The sequence below is a fragment of the Girardinichthys multiradiatus genome, chromosome 19, assembly GCF_021462225.1.
Source record: "Girardinichthys multiradiatus isolate DD_20200921_A chromosome 19, DD_fGirMul_XY1, whole genome shotgun sequence".
In the NCBI taxonomy this organism is placed as follows: Eukaryota; Metazoa; Chordata; class Actinopteri; order Cyprinodontiformes; family Goodeidae; genus Girardinichthys; species Girardinichthys multiradiatus.
In genome coordinates, this window is record NC_061811.1 from 18,582,045 (window position 1) to 18,601,541 (window position 19,497).

The 19,497-nt window shown below is 39.5% G+C and overlaps 1 protein-coding gene across 3 annotated transcripts in view; it reads right to left on the reverse strand.

The window, feature by feature from the left end:
• Positions 1-19,497, reverse strand: part of fndc5a (fibronectin type III domain containing 5a) — a 53,503-nt gene that overhangs the window by 5,548 nt on the left and 28,458 nt on the right. Inside the window, exons 2-5 of one of the 3 annotated variants that reach the window (XR_007035134.1) lie at positions 18,729-18,844; positions 15,741-15,933; positions 700-789; positions 239-619 (exon numbers count right to left, since the gene is read on the reverse strand). Coding sequence is in view for 1 of the 3 variants with exons in the window: in XM_047345782.1 (XP_047201738.1) it covers positions 486-619; positions 700-789; positions 15,741-15,933; positions 18,729-18,844 (533 nt within the window). In the remaining 2 variants the exon portion in view is untranslated. The remainder of the gene's footprint in view (positions 1-238; positions 620-699; positions 790-15,740; positions 15,934-18,728; positions 18,845-19,497) is intronic. The other 2 variants (XR_007035133.1, XM_047345782.1) reach the window with 2 other exon arrangements.

The following is a 19,497-nucleotide window of genomic DNA, read 5'->3' on the forward strand; positions in this document are numbered from 1 at the left end:
GGTTCCAAGTAACTTGATAAAAAATATTTTTGATCATCATGAAACTTATTCATTTTCATGGATATATATATACTTAAACATTGCAGATTAATGCTAAAGGTTCTAGTCGAATTGATTGACAGTTCCCCAAACAATCTACGAAGATTCTACAGTTTTTTCTTCGGTTGCTTCTACACTAAAAACGTTAAAAGAAAGTCTGACTCTTTGGAAATGAGGTATGATGCAAAACGTTTCTTACAGCATTAGAAATCATGACTTGAGTCCTGTTGATGCAGAATGCTGCAGTCATGCATATGTCACCTTATTTGAGCAGCGTTTTTTTTTTTCTCAAGCCTGGAGCTGATGCTCAGATGATACCAAGTGAGAGCTAATGAAGTGACGGTGGAAAAAGTCTAGAAGTGGCCGGGACCATTCACCTGGCCAGCGTCGCTGAGAGGGGAGGCACCCAAGGAGAGGAGAAGAAGGAGCAGAGGGGTGGGTTATACCTTACTGCGCAGCAGCCCCCCTGTCGGGTGTTCAGGAGTGCTGCACTCCGAGGAGTTTTTGGCTTTGTCCTTGTTGTTGTTGGGCTCGTTGTCTTTGATTATGTCATACTGACGACAGAAGAGGGCAATCACACCTAGATGGAGAAAATAGTAGAGCTCTTGTTATTCCCTGTTACAAACCTTGATTTCATATTTTAAACCATCTTGTTCTCACCTGCCCACATAATAAGTACTACCACAATGATGATGAGCTCTCCAGCCCTCAGCTGGGTCGCCTGACCCACCTCCTCCATGGTCACTTCGTCTGAAAAGGTCAACAGGGAAAAGGTCATTGGCTATAAAAAAAAAAAATATTTACTACAGTAACAAACAGTGATTTCTCATTAATTATTTTAATAGCACAGAAGATAGCACATTAAAAGAGCCATGGTCACTTTATTTCAGACTAAAACCGAAGTAAACCCCAAAGCTTCTTTTATTATTGACATATTCACAAACATTTCTCTCACTATAATAGATTTCCTTGATCTAAAGTTTAGGGACATTTCCCTATATACCATGACCCACCATCATTGTTTTCTCCACAGTTATGTGCTTTAATACATCGAAACAAAAATGATGCTGAATAAAATAATTTTCATTAAGTGATCATAAGTGAGGGGCTTTGGTTGTTTGCTGGTCAGGAGGATTTATATATGTGTTAACACAATATCTTAATGGTCTTAGAGAAGCAGTGGCTTCTCTAATTAAATTAAATTAAATTAAAGTGTACAACATTTCAGCGTGAAAGATTGTTCACCTGTGGAAACACTGACAGGAGCTGTGAAGGTCAGATTGTTCTGTGCCCTGATTAAGTGTTAAAAACCAAACCCAAGAGCTTCATCTCAGGCTCTACAGGCCTCAGTTTGCACGTGATTGTTAAAGTTCGTGAAAAGACAACTAGAAAATGACTGAAAACATTGGCTTACTTGGAAGAGTGGAAGGAGAAAACCTTAAGTCTCTAAAAAGAATGTGGCATTGTAATGTGTCTGATTGAACCACAAATGACTAGGTCGAAGTTTAGATGTTTGGACACACAACATAACATCTCTCCAACAAATATATTCTCACCTTCCTAAAATAATGGCCTAAGTCATTTTTTGTCAAAAATTATTAGTTTTTGCCACGGCTCGCTACCTTTTGTAAAATTCTCAGTTGAGAAGGTCATGCAGTACTATGCCTGTTGTATAATGGCCTAAGTCAAGAGTGTGACTTTTACAGGCTTTTCAAAATGGTGACTGCTTTTGGATAAACCAAAATCTATTCAGAGACTGAAGCGATTTCCATAATTCAGGGCTCTTCCCCTTTGCTAAGTGATAAGGATTACCACCATATAGGCAAGGCATTACATATTGCACAAATATTTAGTTTCTCAGTCAGCATCTATTAAACTAGCATTTAGCAAAGAGTGGAAGAGCTCCAGAACCTGACTGTAAGGTAATCATTTTTTGTCAACTCTTTTCCTTCTTTTTAAAGATCACTTCTTCAGCTGTTTTTCTTTTAATTTTCCACATTATATGATCTAATTGACTCTCATCAGTTAGTACCTTTTTGGGTGAAATTGTTAATAAATATACATATTTTGTGATGTTTTTTGTGTTTCCTTGAAAAAATGACTTAGGCCATTATTTTAGGAAGCTGACAATATGGAGGAGTGATATAATATAAATAAACTAAAATATAAGACTCAGGTTCTTTAGCCTATTAGTGTAGAGAAGTTATGGCAACTATCATTGAGCCTGCCAGATCCTCATAAACTATTCAGAACGGTATTTCTTGTCTTCAAGCTCCTGTTCTCTGCAGGGATGGTTCCAAGAGTTTTCTCTCTGCAGCTTCACAAAGTGTCACTGGACACTGCTGTAGAGCCGCTGCCGACTTTACTGAACTGCAAGACTGTTACTTTATTCAGTTGGGAGTTCACTGACACTTTTTTCCGACAGCTGCTGTTCAAGGCCTGTATTCTTTCTCCGGAGGGTTTTTGAACATCTTTGCAAAATATGTCTTTTCAAATTTCTGATATGTTTTATACATAATTCATATTCTTATTCCGTAAATGTTTTTTAAATTGAGGGATTCTCTGTTAGATCTCCTAGTTTTTACGCTCAGTAAATCGTCTCCTGTTTTTATCTTTAATGGCAGCGGACTGTTGCATAGGCACAGGCTTAAAACAATCAAGATTTTCAACCGTACACAATTGCAGTGACAAAATAATAGACTCTTGCAATCAGATGCCTGCAGATATACAGGTCCTTCTCAAAATATTAGCATATTGTGATAAAGTTAATTATTTTCCATAATGTCATGATGAAAATTTAACATTCATATATTTTAGATTCATTGCACACTAACTGAAATATTTCAGGTCTTTTATTGTCTTAATACGGATGATTTTGGCATACAGCTCATGAAAACCCAAAATTCCTATCTCACAAAATTAGCATATCATTAAAAGGGTCTCTAAACGAGCTATGAACCTAATCATCTGAATCAACGAGTTAACTCTAAACACCTGCAAAAGATTCCTGAGGCCTTTAAAACTCCCAGCCTGGTTCATCACTCAAAACCCCAATCATGGGTAAGACTGCCGACCTGACTGCTGCCCAGAAGGCCACTATTGACACCCTCAAGCAAGAGAGTAAGACACAGAAAGAAATTTCTGAACAAATAGGCTGTTCCCAGAGTGCTGTATCAAGGCACCTCAGTGGGAAGTCTGTGGGAAGGAAAAAGTGTGGCAGAAAACGCTGCACAACGAGAAGAGGTGACCGGACCCTGAAGAAGATTGTGGAGAAGGGCCGATTCCAGACCTTGGGGGACCTGCGGAAGCAGTGGACTGAGTCTGGAGTAGAAACATCCAGAGCCATCGTGCACAGGCGGGTGCAGAAAATGGGCTACAGGTGCCGCATTCCCCAGGTCAGAAACCAGAAACAGCAGCAGAAGCGCCTGAGCTGGGCTACATAGAAGCAGCACTGGACTGTTGCTCAGTGGTCCAAAGTACTTTTTTCGGAAAAGCTAATTCTGCATGTCATTCGGAAATCAAGGTGCCAGTCTGGAGGAAGACTGGGGAGAAGGAAATGCCAAAATGCCAGAAGTCCAGTGTCAAGTACCCACAGTCAGTGATGGTCTGGGGTGCCGTGTCAGCTGCTGGTGTTGGTCCACTGTGTTTTATCAAGGGCAGGGTCAATGCAGCTAGCTATCAGGAGATTTTGGAGCACTTCATGCTTCCATCTGCTGAAAAGCTTTATGGAGATGAAGATTTCATTTTTCAGCACGACCTGGCACCTGCTCACAGTGCCAAAACCACTGGTAAATGATTTACTGACCATGGTATCACTGTGCTCAATTGGCCTGCCAACTCTCCTGACCTGAACCCCATAGAGAATCTGTGGGATATTGTGAAGAGAACGTTGAGAGACTCAAGACCCAACACTCTGGATGAGCTAAAGGCCGCTATCGAAGCATCCTGGGCCTCCATAAGACCTCAGCAGTGCCACAGGCTGATTGCCTCCATGCCACGCCGCATTGAAGCAGTCATTTCTGCCAAAGGATTCCCGACCAAGTATTGAGTGCATAACTGTACATGATTATTTGAAGGTTGACGTTTTTTGTATTAAAAACACTTTTCTTTTATTGGTCAGATGAAATATGCTAATTTTGTGAGATAGGAATTTTGGGTTTTCATGAGCTGTATGCCAAAATCATCCGTATTAAGACAATAAAAGACCTGAAATATTTCAGTTTGTGTGCAATGAATCTAAAATATATGAATGTTAAATTTTCATCATGACATTATGGAAAATAATGAACTTTATCACAATATGCTAATATTTTGAGAAGGACCTGTAAGTCAAAGTGTAGCTTTTTCTATGCACTGCCGTGTGACCTGACGTTTACTGCAACACAGAGAGCTTTGCATCCTTTATACGACAGCAGCGGGTAACATTTGGAGGGCCCAGTGTGCAGGATCCCCACGCTCCAGTGGCTTTTAGCAACAAGCAATTCTGCCAATCGATTGGTCTCTGCTGCTTTCTATTAAAAAATCAAAGCACAACAGCCCAGGGCACCTGATGCTTTCTGCTAGCTGGCAGTACTAGGCTGACTGGTCACCTGGAACACTTGACTGAAGCCTGTTTGCAGGTGTTTTTTTTTTATTTATAAATTATGAATGACAAAAAAGGTATTTAAAAAAAATAGCAAAACGTTTTTGGAAACAATGATTTGTTTAAATGTCACAATAGTTTTATTTATGCTAGTGCTACCTTTATTACAAAATGAAACCAGTTAATGTGTGAAAGTGAAACAAAGAATTGGCCTTTGCAGGAAATTTTCAATCTGTACTTGAACTCATGATGCATGTAGAATTATGGACCTACTTGGCACTACGTATTTGTTAAAGCTTTTGGAAATATTTGTGTGGATTTTCATTCTTTGTACAAACTCCACAAAGAGTCTAAATGACAGAAAGATGTATTTTCTTAAAGGGATTTCTAATAACATAACCTTTTTAAACTCATCGCGTACACTTCTACTTAACAGGCTCCTTAGAGTATTATTGGCAAAGTGATTTAAGATCAAATCATTAATGTTCACCGGACTCATTTGTTCTTAATATTGTTTGGTACTTTTTTGTAGTGTTTATAGTATAGTGCCATGAAAAGTATATATACCAAATTAACTTTTACACATTTTGTGACATTAATGGGAGAAAAAATTATATATGTATTATGTTTTTCTTTTTTTTTTGACAGATTAAAATCTAAAGCTTGGGCTGCATTGGCATTAACCCGATTTACTCTGATACCACAAAATAAAATCCAGTGTCATAACCTTCAGAAGTCAATTTATTAAGAGTCCAGTTGTGTGTGGTTTAATCTACTATAAATACAGCTGTTATGTGACAGTTTGTTAAAGAAGGGCCATCAAGGGGAACATGAATCAGAAAAGTAGATATCCAGAGATATCCACAGCTCACGTGGGAAAATCAGCTTCAGTACCACTATGTTACGTATTTCACAAAGCTGACCTTTGAGGAAATGTGGCAAGAAGAAAGCCATTGCTGGAAAAAACTATAACATTTGTTTGTAGTTTATCACAAGCCATGTAGGTCACACAGAAGATGTATAGAGTTAAAAACAACAAAAAGAATATGTTAGACTGAAAGAGACTAAAGACTGGGGTCAACTTCCAACATGACAACAGCCCTAAACACACAGCCAGATGAAAGAGTTTAGACCAAAACATATTTATGTCTTTCAATGGCTAAGTCAAAGTCCAGACCTAAAACCAATTGGTAATCTGTGGCAACACTTGTTGATAATCGATGTTTAAAGATGCTCTTCATCCAATCTGACTAAGCTTGAGCTTTTTTAATTCTGCCAGATTCTAGATTTGCAAAGCAGGTAGATTCGCAGCTGTTGGTCTGTCACATAAAATCTTAATAAAATACATGGAAGTTTGGTGTTGTAATGTGACAAAATGTGAAAATGCTCAAATACTTTTCCCAAATCAGTGACATGTAATTGTTCAGCTCTATGTTGTTATTGAGAAACAGAACTTTTTGTACAACTGAATTTAGACTTAAATCTCTGTGTGGTTTCCCTTTTTTTGCATTTTGGAAATGTTACAAATTTGTCTCAAATGCAGATGAGCTAAAAGATGCTTAGTAGGGAGACATCTAAAAACATTAACTAAAGCCAAGCCTTAATGACATAATGATGGAAGTCCTTCATGTTTTTTATTTTAATTTTATTACTGCAGGACCACAGAGAGGCATTTCTCATTTATTAGATCAAATGAGACCAATCAGCCTTGTTTACAGACTGTGTGTTTTCCACATGTGGCATCTGGTTTGAATAACTTTCCTACAGAAAAAAAATCCTTTGTGTGTTTCTGATGACACAATTTAATTGTCAGGTTTTGTTATTGCCTCTATTTTTACACCATTTCCCTGTTCCCATCTCTGTCAGTCATGTCCTATTCCCCTGTCTGTCTTTCTCTTAACCGCACTGAGTATACGTTGGGTTCTTTTCATCTCAGTCTTTTTTCTTTTGGTCTCTTGTATTTAAAACCTATGATGAAAGATGAAATAAGAAGAAAACAAGGAGTAATCTGGCATTTCAGGCTCATCCTTTGCTCTTTATTCTCAGATCAGTGTGATATGGGAGAACAGAAAGGCTGAGCAGCTGAAAGAGGACCGCGAAAACATCTTTTATTCTCAGGATGTTCGCCCAGCACGTCGAGAAAACAGCTGCACTGAGATCCGCTCTCATTCTGTAGACATCACAATTACCTGCTGACAAACTGCACTTAGCACATCACAGATTTACAGCACTATTTGCCTTTAACTGTTTACATTAATCATGTGTCTGAGTGATTTGCAGAAAATATGGTAAATGGACTGAACTTATATAGCACCTTTCCAGTCATAGAGACCACTCAAAGTGCTTTACACTAGAGCCACATTCACCCAATTGCACTCACTAACACTCACATACACCGATACATAGATCAGTAGGCAACTTGAGGTTAAGTGCCTTGCCCAGGGGTACATTAACATATGGCAGGAGGAAGCTGGAATCGAACCCACAACCTTTCTGATTGCAAGACAACTACTCTTCCTACTGAGCCACAGTCACCTCAATATCAATGCAAAAGGAGCTGGAGTACGTGGAGTACGTGGAGAAGAAACACAATAAGGTGATTGTGAGACATTATATAAGTGCCACAGTTTTTGTTTTAGTGGACATAAAGTCTACCTTCCCCTTGTTAAAATTCCATGTTTTTGTAATTTAAAAAGGTTTTCCCACTTTTAATGTGGCATATTCTTATTTTTTTGACAAAAACAAAGGTTACAGAGGGAATATTTAAAATATAAAAAGGTAGCAATAGTCTAGTTGCATAACTGTGCATAAACTAATACTTTGTGGAGGGTGTTTTGATTAAATTATAACCATTCAGAACTAACAAACTTGAGCTGTGCTACAATTTTCTTGACATTTGCTGATTTGCATCCTTCAGAGAAACCTGTGGTTTGCCGAGAAGTTACAATGGATTAAAATATTCTGATTGTACAAAGGTACCAGTGAGAAAAAGGATATTATATATACTTGACACAATAAATAATTAAGAAAACATATCTGACAATGGCAACTTTACTAAGACTTGATATTAATCCATAACTGGAGGAAAGGTGAAACTGTAACTAATCGTGGAGGCTGCCAAGAGACCGAAGGCAACACTTAAAGAGCTGCAGGAAATTCTGGTTGGTACTGGTCATGTTCTACATGTGACACCAGTCCTCTGTATTCTCCTTATGTCTGGTCTGAGGGGAAGGACTGAAAGACAGAAACCTATTCTTCTAAATAAAACCTCAAAGATTGTCTAAAGTCTTTCAGACCTCCTGTAATGATGTGGTCTTTTCTGATGAAACCAAACTTGAATTTTTGGACTCAATTCCGGAAAGTAGGTTTGGCACAAAAACAGTGCAGAATGTCATTAAAAGAAAACAGTACCCACAGTGAAACATGGTGGAGGCAACATCATGATCTGGGCTACTTTCTTGAGATTGAACTAGACTTTCTGTCAAGATGGATCAAATTATCAGTAGTTCTGAATAGATGTCAAATTTGACCCAAAACCTTCAGGTGTTTGCTTGAAAGCTGATGAGGAAAAGGGTTTTCTTTTTGTCAGCATCACAGGGAGTTTTTATATCTATGTCTATGCTTTTTTCTTCCATTTGCATTTGTGTTGGAAAAGTGCTGAACAAAAAATTTTTTGTTGAGTTAGATCTGTCTCAGTAATTTGTAAAATGAACATCACTCTGAATGTTACTGTAACAGGAATTTGCTGTAAATTGAATTACAAGATGTTTAATTAAAGAAAACCTGCTAATCTGCCACAGCAAAATGTACCTCGGTTCCAACCCAGCTGAGTTAATTAAACAGACATCCTTCAAAAGGCGCTGCAAACGACAAAGGATGACTTCAATTCAATTCAATTCAATTCAAAAATACATTATTAATCCCAAAGGGAAATTAAATGTTGTTGTAGCTCATATTATGAAGGTTTCCTTAAAGAGCCGTTGTAGATGCTGATGGCTGTGGGCAGGAAGGATCTCCTGTAGCGCTCCGTCTTACAGCAGATCTGAAGAAGCCTCTGACTGAAGACACTCTGTTGTTGTAGGACAGTCTCATGAAGAGGATGCTCAGGGTTCTCCATAATGTTCTTCATTTTATGAAGAATCCGTCTTTCCACAATGATCTCCAGAGGTTCCAGAGGAGTCCCCAGAACAGAGCCAGCCTTTTTTATCAACTTGTTGAGCTTTTTTAAGTCCCTGGCTCTGATGCTGCTTCCCCAGCAGATGATGGTAGAAGAGATCAAACTCTCCACAACAGACTTATAGAAGATATGCAGCATCTTGCTGCAAACACCAAAGGACCTAAGCTTCCTCAAGAAGTACAGTCTGCTCTGTCCCTTCTTGTAGATGGCTTCACAGTTGCATCTCCACTCTAGTCTATTGTCCAGGTGAACACAGAGATATTTATACTCCTCCACCACCTCCACTTCTTCTCCCATGATGGAAATAGTTTTTGACTTATTCCTGTTTCTCTTAAAATCTACAATCATCTCCTTTGTTTTAGTCACATTCAAGATGAGATGATTGTTTCCACACTATGCCACAAAGCGGTCCACCACCTTCCTGTACTCAGCTTCTTGTCCATCTCTGATCCATCCCACGACTGCAGAATCATCCGAGTATTTCTGCAGATGACAGGAGTCTGTCTTGTACTGGAAGTCTGAGGTGTACAGAGTGAAAAGGAATGGTGAGAGTACAGTCCCCTGTGGTGCTCCTGTGCTGCTGACTACCTGGTTAGACTCACAACCCTTCAGTCTCACAAACTGTGGTCTGTTTGTCAGGTAGTCTTTGATCCAGGAGATTGTTGAGGCCTCCACCTGAGTCTTCTGGAGTTTCTGACAAAGAAAATCAGGTTGGATTGTATTAAATGCACTGGAGAAATCAAAGAACATGCTCCTCACAGTGCTGCTGGCTTTGTCCAGATGACAGTGGGTTTGTTGAAGCAGGTGTTTGATGGCATCTTCAACTCCAACTCCACAGTGATAAGCAAACTGAAGGGGGTCCTGATAGTTTACTGTTTGCTTACTCAGGTGGGCCAACAGGAGTCTCTCTAGGACCTTCATGATGTGGGATGTCAGGGCAACAGGTCTATAGTCATTGAGGACTGATGGGTGAGTTTTCTTTGGTACCGGAACAAGACAGGAGGTCTTCCACAACACCGGAACCTTCTTCTGGGCCAGGCTAAGGTTGAAGAGTAAGCTGCAGAATCCCACAGAGCTGCTCTGCACAGGCCTTCAGGACTCTAGGGCTGACATGATCTGGACCTGCAGCCTTATTCCTATTCAGTCTCTCCAGTTGTCTCTTCACTTGACTTCTTGAGACACACAGGTGGAAGGGGGAAGCAAAGGAAGCATCAGCATCTTCTGATATGGTTGAAGGCAAACATGTAGAAGCAGAAGGGTCTAGGGCTGAGGTGGAAGATAAAAAATGTGAGGTGTTACTGGACAGCTGTGGGTCCTGTGGGTCAAAGGAAGGTGGAATGTCTGTTTGGCTGTGAGCAGGAGAGGAGGATGCAAAGCTTGTTTCTGAACTGAACCTATTGAAGAATGTGTTCAATTCATTGGCTCTGTCCAGACCTCCATTGGTCTGATCATCCTTCTGCTTGAAGCCTGTAATCTTCTTCATCCCTGTCCACACATCTCTGATATTGTTTTGCTGGAGCTTGCTCTCCAGCTTCTTCTTGTACACCTCCTTGCTGTCTCTTATCTTGACTTTAAGTTGCTTCTGTAAACTCCTCAATAATTCTCTGTCTCTCTCTCTGAAGGCTCTTTTTTTCTTGTTAAGCAGGTCCTTCAGGTCACTGGTGATCCAAGGTTTATTATTGGGGAAGCATCTCACGGTTCTGGTGGGGATGATATTATCCACACAGAAGTTTATATAGTCGGTTACACACTCAGTCATGGCATTGATGTCCTCTCCATGTGGCTGGCACAGTGCGTCCCAATCTGTAGCCTCAAAGCAACCTTGCAGAGCTTCTTCAGCTTCCTGTGACCATTTTCTCACAGTCCTCTTTATTAGGTTGCCTCTGAACAAGGGGCTTATATTTCGAGCAGAGAAAAACAAGATTGTGATCTGATTTGCCTAGAGGAGGTCTTGATGTAGAGATGTATGAGTCCTTGACATTTGCATAAAACAAATCCAATGTTTTGTTTTCTCTGGTAGAGCAGCTGACAAACTGTTGAAACGTTGGAAGTGTAGCAGAGAGTGAAGCATGGTTAAAATCACGAGAAATTGCCACAAAAGCATTGGGGTTTTGTGTCTGTAGCTTAGCAACAACTGAGCTGATGGCATCACATGCAGTGTCAGCAACAGCGGAAGGTGGAACGTAAACTGTTGCCAAAATAACTCTGGTGAACTCTCTGGGTAAATAATATGGATGAAAACATACTGCCAACAGTTCAATATCTGGACTGCAGAGATGACACTTCACAGTAACATGTCCTGGATTACACCATTTGTTGTTCACAAGTATTGCCAGTCCACCTCCTTTACATTTGCCGCTCCTCTTTAAATCTCTGTCTGCTCGTATGGTTAAAAAGCCCGGCAGAGAGACGCTGGAGTCGGGGATATGATCCTGCAGCCATGTCTCAGTAAAACACATAATACTGCATGCCCGGTACTCTGGCTGGGTCCTTTGTAGGGCTTGGAGTTCATCCAACCTGTTTCCCAACGATCTCACATTGCCCATCATAATCGACGGAAGAGATGGTTTGAACTTCTTCCTTCTCTCTCTCCTCTTAACTCCTGCTCTGCATCCACGGCGTCTCCTTTTCAACTCATCAGGGATTTGGGGTTGTAGCTGAAGTATTATTTGAGCTTTTGAGATATTAATCAGCTGCTCCCGGTTGTAAGAAACAACCCCGTTGCCATGGCAATGCATCATAACAAATGTCCAAAAATAGAAAGTATTAAGAAAAATCCTCCAAGCTGCACAGCATCCGACACTGGAGTGGACAGTCATCCAAAAAAAATCAACTGTATCCACCACAAGAGGAATAGTTCCCAAAAAAGATCAAATCAGAATCAAAAGTAACAGAGCTACTCCAACCTGCTGCCACCTTGAGCGGCGCAATTCTAGAATTTCTTGCACTGTGCCAAACCACAAAGAGTTAGTTTTTGTAGATGTTCAATCTTTGATGGTGGGAAAAAGTGTGGAAGTGGAAGCCTTTTTAACTTCCCAGTGAATAGTGGCTCAGCGTGTGGGTCAAGTACTTCGCTCTTAAGGCCACACATATCAGGACAACCCCGTTTTAAAATGCAGAAACAATAACCTGAAGAGACAATTCAGCTTTCAGATAGTGAAAGTGCATATTTCTTTATTTTCTTAGTAATTTTGCTAAAGTTCAAACCTTTACCTGGTGAATAGGTTCATATAGGAAAATTTGTTAGAAAAGTTATTTATTTTGCTGCTTTTGTTTTTTTTTTCCACAATTTTAAAATAAAAATTGAAAGGCATCATCATTTAGGTCAAACACAAATTTTCCAGTCAGCAGATACAGTGTAGGTTGAATTTTTATGTGCAGAGCAGATTAGTTACTAAGTTACTCATGTCAATTATTGCATGACAGTTCTACAACTAGAGGTTTTGTGAAAACAATGGAAAAACAAGCGCCAAAAATACTACATTAGACCAAATCTTTTCAACAGTGAGTCCTAAACTGTGTTTAGAATATTTCATTTACAATTATCTTGATGAGGATTCCCTAAAGAAAGAGATGCTGTCACAGTGTGTCTCTTGGTTCTGTATTTGTTTACGTTTTAGTTAGGTGGTTGCTGTCCAGTATGATTAGTCTTTGAGTTCCCGTTCTGGTGTCTTATTTTTTAGGTTATGTTCAGTTTATTGTGTGTGGTTTTGATTCTGTAATTAGTTATGTTTAGTCAGGTGTTTTTTCTGTTACTGTTTGGTTAGTCCTTAAGTCCTCGTTTCTGGGTTCTGTTTCCTAGGTTCTCTTCTGTTGACTGTGTTTGTATTATTATTTATAGATCTGTTCCCCCCATGTTCTGGTCCCTGGTTGTGTTTACAGTTTTGTTCTTCGTCTAGCTCCTCCATGTCCTCATTTGTCCCTATTTGGTTCACCTGCTCTCTCTGCTTCCCTGCCTCCTTGTCTCACCTGTTCCTCTGATTACCTGCCCTATTGTTTCATGTCCGCCTTTGTCTGTATTTAAGTTTGCCTTCGTCCTTTGTTCCACGCGGTGTCGTTACATCTCTTCCATGTCCTCGTGATATGTCCTTTGGGTTACGTCTTCCACGTCTTGTTGGAGCTTTGGATTTACCCTTATTTGGGTCCTGTTTTCAACGCCTGTATCTGGACAGTTTGTTGCCCTGCACTCGCCTGTAAGTAAGCGCTAAGAATTAAAGAAGGAGTTCTCTCACTGATCCTACTCTGCTCTCTCCGTACTTGTCTGCCTCTGGTCCACCACAAAATACAGCATTATGACAGATGCAAGCAAAGATACAGCAATATTATTATTCACAGTGAAATAACCTCTTTAATATTGTTAAAGCTCCTTCAAATAATGTGTTATTCTTAAAACTTAGAAACAACTGGTCCAGCCGTGTGCTTATGTGACGTATTTTGTCCACATTTGCAGTGTTTGTTAGATGTCACAATATCTTATGCTGGCCTTGTTTATTGTTTTGCTTGAGTTTGCATCCATTTTTAGCAGCTGCTGTTTTCCACAGTAATTTTGTACTACTGTTGCAGCAAAGTTTTTTTTAGACAGTGGTTTTCTTCCATATTAAAATATTTCAGCTTAGGACATCTTGTAGGTAAAGGATCTGTTGTCATGGTAGAAGCATTACAATACATTTGACCCTATCACAAAGAAGCATCATGGGAAACCTTTATCGATTTGCCTTGAACATAGATCTGTAAATGACCTTGAGGTCAGATGCCTCCTGGTTGCAGGTCAGAAAACCAGCAGGCTTTCCTATTTGTTGCAATAAGTGACCAGACTAACCACAATTAGCAATATAAGCCAATGTCTTTCTCTCCCTTAAAAAAGTAAAGGAACATAATCATAGATGTACATTGTACAGTGCTTTCTGTGATGCTGTCTTAATAAGATAAACAATAGAAATCCAAATCAACTCTTTACTTCTTTTATAGTGTCCTATATCTGGAACAGAATTCCAAATACAAGGTTCTGTTTGAAATCACAGAACCAGTCTGATCCGTTTCTTCAGTGTCTTTTCTCCTAAGAATTTAGGCTTAACATCAGCCTGCACCAAACCTCATTTAAAACTCTCACGTAAACCAATCTTCTGAATTGGTTTGCTATCGTTTATATATCATAAGGAATTATTTATCTCTAATACCCTTTAAGATGGCATTCCACAGGGCTTTGTCCTTGGCCTAATTTTATTTGTAGTTCTCTTATATTATCTTTTAAAGTATGTCTTTTATCACTGCTTTGTGGATGATATTAGATTTCTTATTATGTTAAAAGATGTAATTTAATTTTATTGTTTTCTGAAAAGGGCTGCACGGTGGCGCAGTTGGTAGCACTGTTGCCTTGCAGCAAGAAGGTCCTGGGTTTGATTCCCAGCCTGGGTCTTTCTGCATGGAGTTTGCATGTTCTCCCCGTGCATGTGTGGGTTCTCACCAGGTACTCCAGCTTCCTCCCACAGTCCAAAGACATGCCTGTTAGGTTAATTGGTAACTCTAAATTGCCCTTAGTTGTATGAATGAGTGTGTTTGTGTGTTGCCCTGTGATGGACTGGCGACCTGTCCAGGGCGTACACCGCCTCTTGCCCATAGACTGCTGGAGATAGGCACCAGCTCCCCCGTGACCCACTATGGAATAAGCGGTAGAAAATGACTGGCTGTTTTCTGAAAGGCTTTGGACTTCATTACTAGTTTTGATTATTTATTTTGCACTAATTAGGACAACAAAGATTACTGTTATTCTTCATATTTTTCTAATCTTTATCAGGAAGAGCCCTGTGCATCCTAAATATGTTTTCCTGCAATACTGAAATGGTGTAGCGTATAGAGTTTTTTTCTTGGTATTGTAAGCCAGTTTTACATTTTAGGATCATCAAAACCCAAATGCTCACTGACATTGACAAAGTCAAATTTATTTTCTTTATTGTATGGCTTCTTAATATGTAAAATGTAAAAAACATTTTATGATTAATGTATCCTCATGTTTTTAGAATGTAGATTTGTTCTATTGCTGTGGAACAGCTACATTTTCATTAGAAGTTAACAGATTTAATTATATGGTTTTTCTAGTCACACCATTTAAAAATTAAAAAATGAATTACCAGCCATGTTAAAAGTGTTTTTATGTATGTGTTAAATTAAATTGTTTGGACATTTACATGCACTATTTAGTGTTTGGACTGACAAAAGCAAGAACATGTAATAGGAAACATTACAGGAAAAATCCAATTAAAAAGTGTTTATTTGCGCTCTATGCAGTGATTGATCTCTCTAAATACCTTCCTTTGGCATAAATAACACCGAGGCAACATATTTTGTGGTAATGAGGTCTCGGTGGTCACTGGCGCATCTCCTCAGTGTTTAGCACTGATTGTTTTTATGTTCTACTTGTTTTCTGGCAGCCCACTTACTACCACAGCAGAGGTTCAGACTCCCTCTGGCTCCAAACAGTAGCTGACATGAGAGATGAGTGCAAATGAGAGGGGGAATAGATGGAGCAGTGCCTCAGCTAAAAGCACATTGATTCTCCACCCCGTGCAGCTTCCTTACTACCTCCTCCTTCTGTCTTATAAATGCCTTTCCTCATTTTGGTTTACAGTGGAGTTGTGCAGGGTGCATACAGAGTGGTGCTAGTAGAAAAACCTCAATAAATAGTGAAGTATGCCCTCCCTGTTGGGCGTTTTGCTGCTTAGGTGTAGTCAGGAGGAGAGAGATACAGCAGTCTGTTGTGAAATTTCATTTCATGCTTTGTGTGTCTATTGATTTCTTTTGGATTTTAGGCAAAATCTGTCACTATATTCTCAAAAGGCCAACTCGTTTGTGCTTATGTACTAAAAAAGAACCACAAGAAATATCCACGAATGTTCTAAGTGTGGATGATTAAATACGTGAGTGTATTTGTGTGTGGCTCTTTACTCTTAGAGGCCTGGGTCTCAGCCTCCTTTGGGGTTCGGAAGCGCAGTGGTTCGCTCAGTGGGCTCGTCCCGGACATGCTGATGGACTGCACGTGCACGATGTAGTCTGTCTCCTCCTCCAAGTCCCATAATGCACAGGAGCGCGTGGTGGTGTTGACTTCCTGGATGAACCGCAGCATGCGCACATCTTTCTTCTACCGGAGCAGGAAACAGCAAGGATTGGTTGATTAGACAAAGACATGAAAAGCACAAAAAAATTTATTTAAGATGGAGGGACAGCACGGACATGCTGCAAGCACCACTGCTGAGTCCCAGGTGTGCTTTTGTGTAGTTTTGATTGGATTATGCATCTTCTTGCGTGTTTCTCAGCAAACACAGAGTTGTTGCCGCCTTTGCAAAATAGATAAAGTGGAAGCAAAAAGATCTCTGCAACTGATCGGAGTGGCACCATTTAGCATGAATTAAAGTTATACAGATGTGGACACATTTTCTGACATCTGTTATGTGTAAAAAGCTTAAAATAAATGTTGGTTTAAATGCAGAAGCATAATTTCATAATAGAAAATAAGTATTAACTTTAATTTGAAAACATTTATTCAGTGATGCAAAAAAAAAAAAAAAAAAAAATCCCTGATAAGAAAATAAAATGTTTTAAGATTTTAACTGGTCCACAACTGTTGCTAGCCCTAACAATCCTTTTAGAATAAATACACTGAAACATTTGTTAATTTATACTAATTTATATACTTTGCAGACTGATTAGAATTCCAATGAGCTTCTAATTTCATGACCTATTTACCTAGGGTTTACATCTGAAGCAGAGGCTTTTCTTTTAGCCACTGGCAAAAAGGCTGAACGAATACCCGTATAAATGTTGCCAGGACACACAGTGTAGAGGAAAGACCCAAAGCTCTCTGTTTGAAAACTGGGGCTAAGAGGGGCATCTCAGGGTCACCAAAAACACCCATTAGACATTATTTACCGCCCAAATGGTTGAAGGCATGCTAGGAAAAAGGCTTTTCTGTTGTACCATCACAAATGTAAACGTGTGGAGTTTGCTTAGCTGTTCCGGGACATTACCTGGAACCGAATGCTTTAGTGATGTTACTGAGACTGAATTAATTGTCAACAAATATTTAAGGTTGGTTTGGAGTAAAACCAAGGATTATTATTTTGCAACCATCTGTGATGCTGTGGGGATCTTACGTTCCTGGAGCAAATGAACTCAGGAGATTTTAAATTAAGATCTGGACGCCTCTACCAGAACACTGGAAATGGGTCATTATTGGGTCTGCAGGATAAAAACCAAACCATTTGGCTAAATCAACACAGGAATGGCTTACCAGACAAAAAAGTCAAATTTTTTCTATGGCTTTGTCATTTCCAGTCATAAATCCTACAGATAGGCTGTGGGTATTTACACCGCTGAAAGAATAATTTATTTCAAGACTTTTTGCACATTTTTAGTGGGAGTGACAACAAGTTGTCATGATGACAGTTTCACTGTGTCTTCTGCTCTGCAAGAACACCATTTGTTTAGGAGAGGCAGAAGGAGCATAGGCTGTGTTTAATTCACCCCCCAGCATGAATAAGTCATCCATCAAAAATAACTGTTGTTTTAGGAGTAAATGAATCCCACCTCATTTCTTAAGTATCTCAATCTGCTGTGAAATGTGATGAGTGCTCGTTAGCACTTTTGTGTGTGCACTGTGAATATATGTTGTGAACTCGGACCGATTATCATGAACAGCAGCAGGAGACAGCTAGTATACAGAGCAATGAACGTTTTCATTTTGTGTCATTGTAAAACCCCAAACCTCATTGTATTATATTGGGATACTATCTGATAGACAAACACAAAGTAGAGTATAAAGAGGATGGAAAATTATAAATGTTTAAATTTTTTGAAGACCGTGCCACACAGCAGACATGTCAGAGATAAGGTTGTGGAGAAGTTTAAAGCAGGGTTAGGTCACAAAACTATATCCCAAGCTTTGAGCATTTCACAGAGCATTGCTCAATCCATCCATCCATCCATCCATCCATCCATCCATCCATCCATCCATCCAAGCATCACACTTGCACTTTGCAGCAAGCCATGCAGGTACAAACATGAAATAAGTTGCTCTGATCAAATTAGACCAAATATTTTTCTTTTAACTCACATGCAAAATGCTGCTTAGTGGAAAGAGTGCTCATCATTTTAAACACACACCAACCACATGGTGAGACATGGTGGTGACAGCATCATTCTGTGGGGATTTTACCATTTGGCAAAGACAGGGAAATCGGACGGATCTGAATGAGCAATAATTGCCATCTCTAGATGGGCAAAGCTAATAGAGTCCACAGGCATCCAGCTATAACACAAAGAGAGGTGGTTCTATACTACTGACTCACAGGAGCTGAAAATGAATACATATAACACAGCCCAGAAATCCATGCTATATTTTCCCTCCACTTATGATTATGCATTGCTTTGTGTTGGTCTATTACATAAAGTCCCAATAAAATACATTCAGATTTGTGTTTGTACCGCTGCGAAATGTGCAATGGTTTTTGGAAAGCACTGTAGCTCTGTGCAGACAGCCAGCACAAACATTCACTCAAGCAATCATCTGGCTGCAGCCTCATATTTAATAGAGCAAGAGAACAATGTTACAGGACCTTTTCATTTCTAATTCTATGAATAATTGATAGTGTAATTCCTCAAATTCCCAAACTGTTCTTTACTAAAACAGGCAAGTGTGTCGGCGAAAACAGTGTAAATGCACAAATTATTATTCTGACTGATGTTATCCTGACAGAGGCCTGTCAGAGGATCTATGTAAAAATTTGAGGTGAACGCATGTCAAAAAATGATTAAGTCAAAGTTCAAAGGTTAAATTTTATGTCAGTTTGGACTAATGATACACATCAGCATCTTTCTAAAGTCCCTATCGTCTTCACTTGTCCAGCGTTGTTGTGTCCTACACATTCTGTTACTCACCTGCTGTGTGATGGCAAAGCCAATGACGGGGTCTCCCTCGGGGATGTCCCATGACACCACGGCGGAGTTTGCTTTCACCTCTTTGATGGTCACATTGACGGGAGGCGACAGGCTATCTGCAGACAATGAGATGGGAAGAAACACCTTTTGTTCACTCTGTAATATGAAGCAAAAGCTTGATTTATATGGTCTGCTGTAATGTCCTCAGGCATGGCGGTGGGCATTACCATAGGATTTGGCACAGAGATAGCTTCAGCTCAGGAATACTTGATTCAAATATTTTATCAAGCTTCATCATTAAACAGGTTCTAGAGATGCACAAATCCTGCAGTTTTCCCTTCGTCAGCAAGTCAGATACTGAACAATAATCGTTTATTTCTTTCCTATTCATTAAATGCATCAAAACTAAAACTTCCACCACATTTGGTATATGAACACATAAACAGCCTCTTAAGTGATACACTATTTGTATGACAAAAATCTCATAAAGATTTGGTACATTTGCTTTTTTTGTACATACAATACGTAGAGGATAAGCTGATTCTTTTGTTTTGTTCTTAATTCAAAACTATCTCCGAACCTAGGGCAAATTTTTTCAGCTTTATTTGCTGTAATCCTTTTGGCAAGCATTGCTTTTTCAATGTGTTTTGACCTGTCGTACGCACTTGAAATATACTTTTTTATCGAAAAAAACAATCTCTTCGAAAGATTTGCCTGTGGTGAAGACAGAGGTTTTAGGCTTGGCAGGTCCACGAAGATTAGGTGTGGT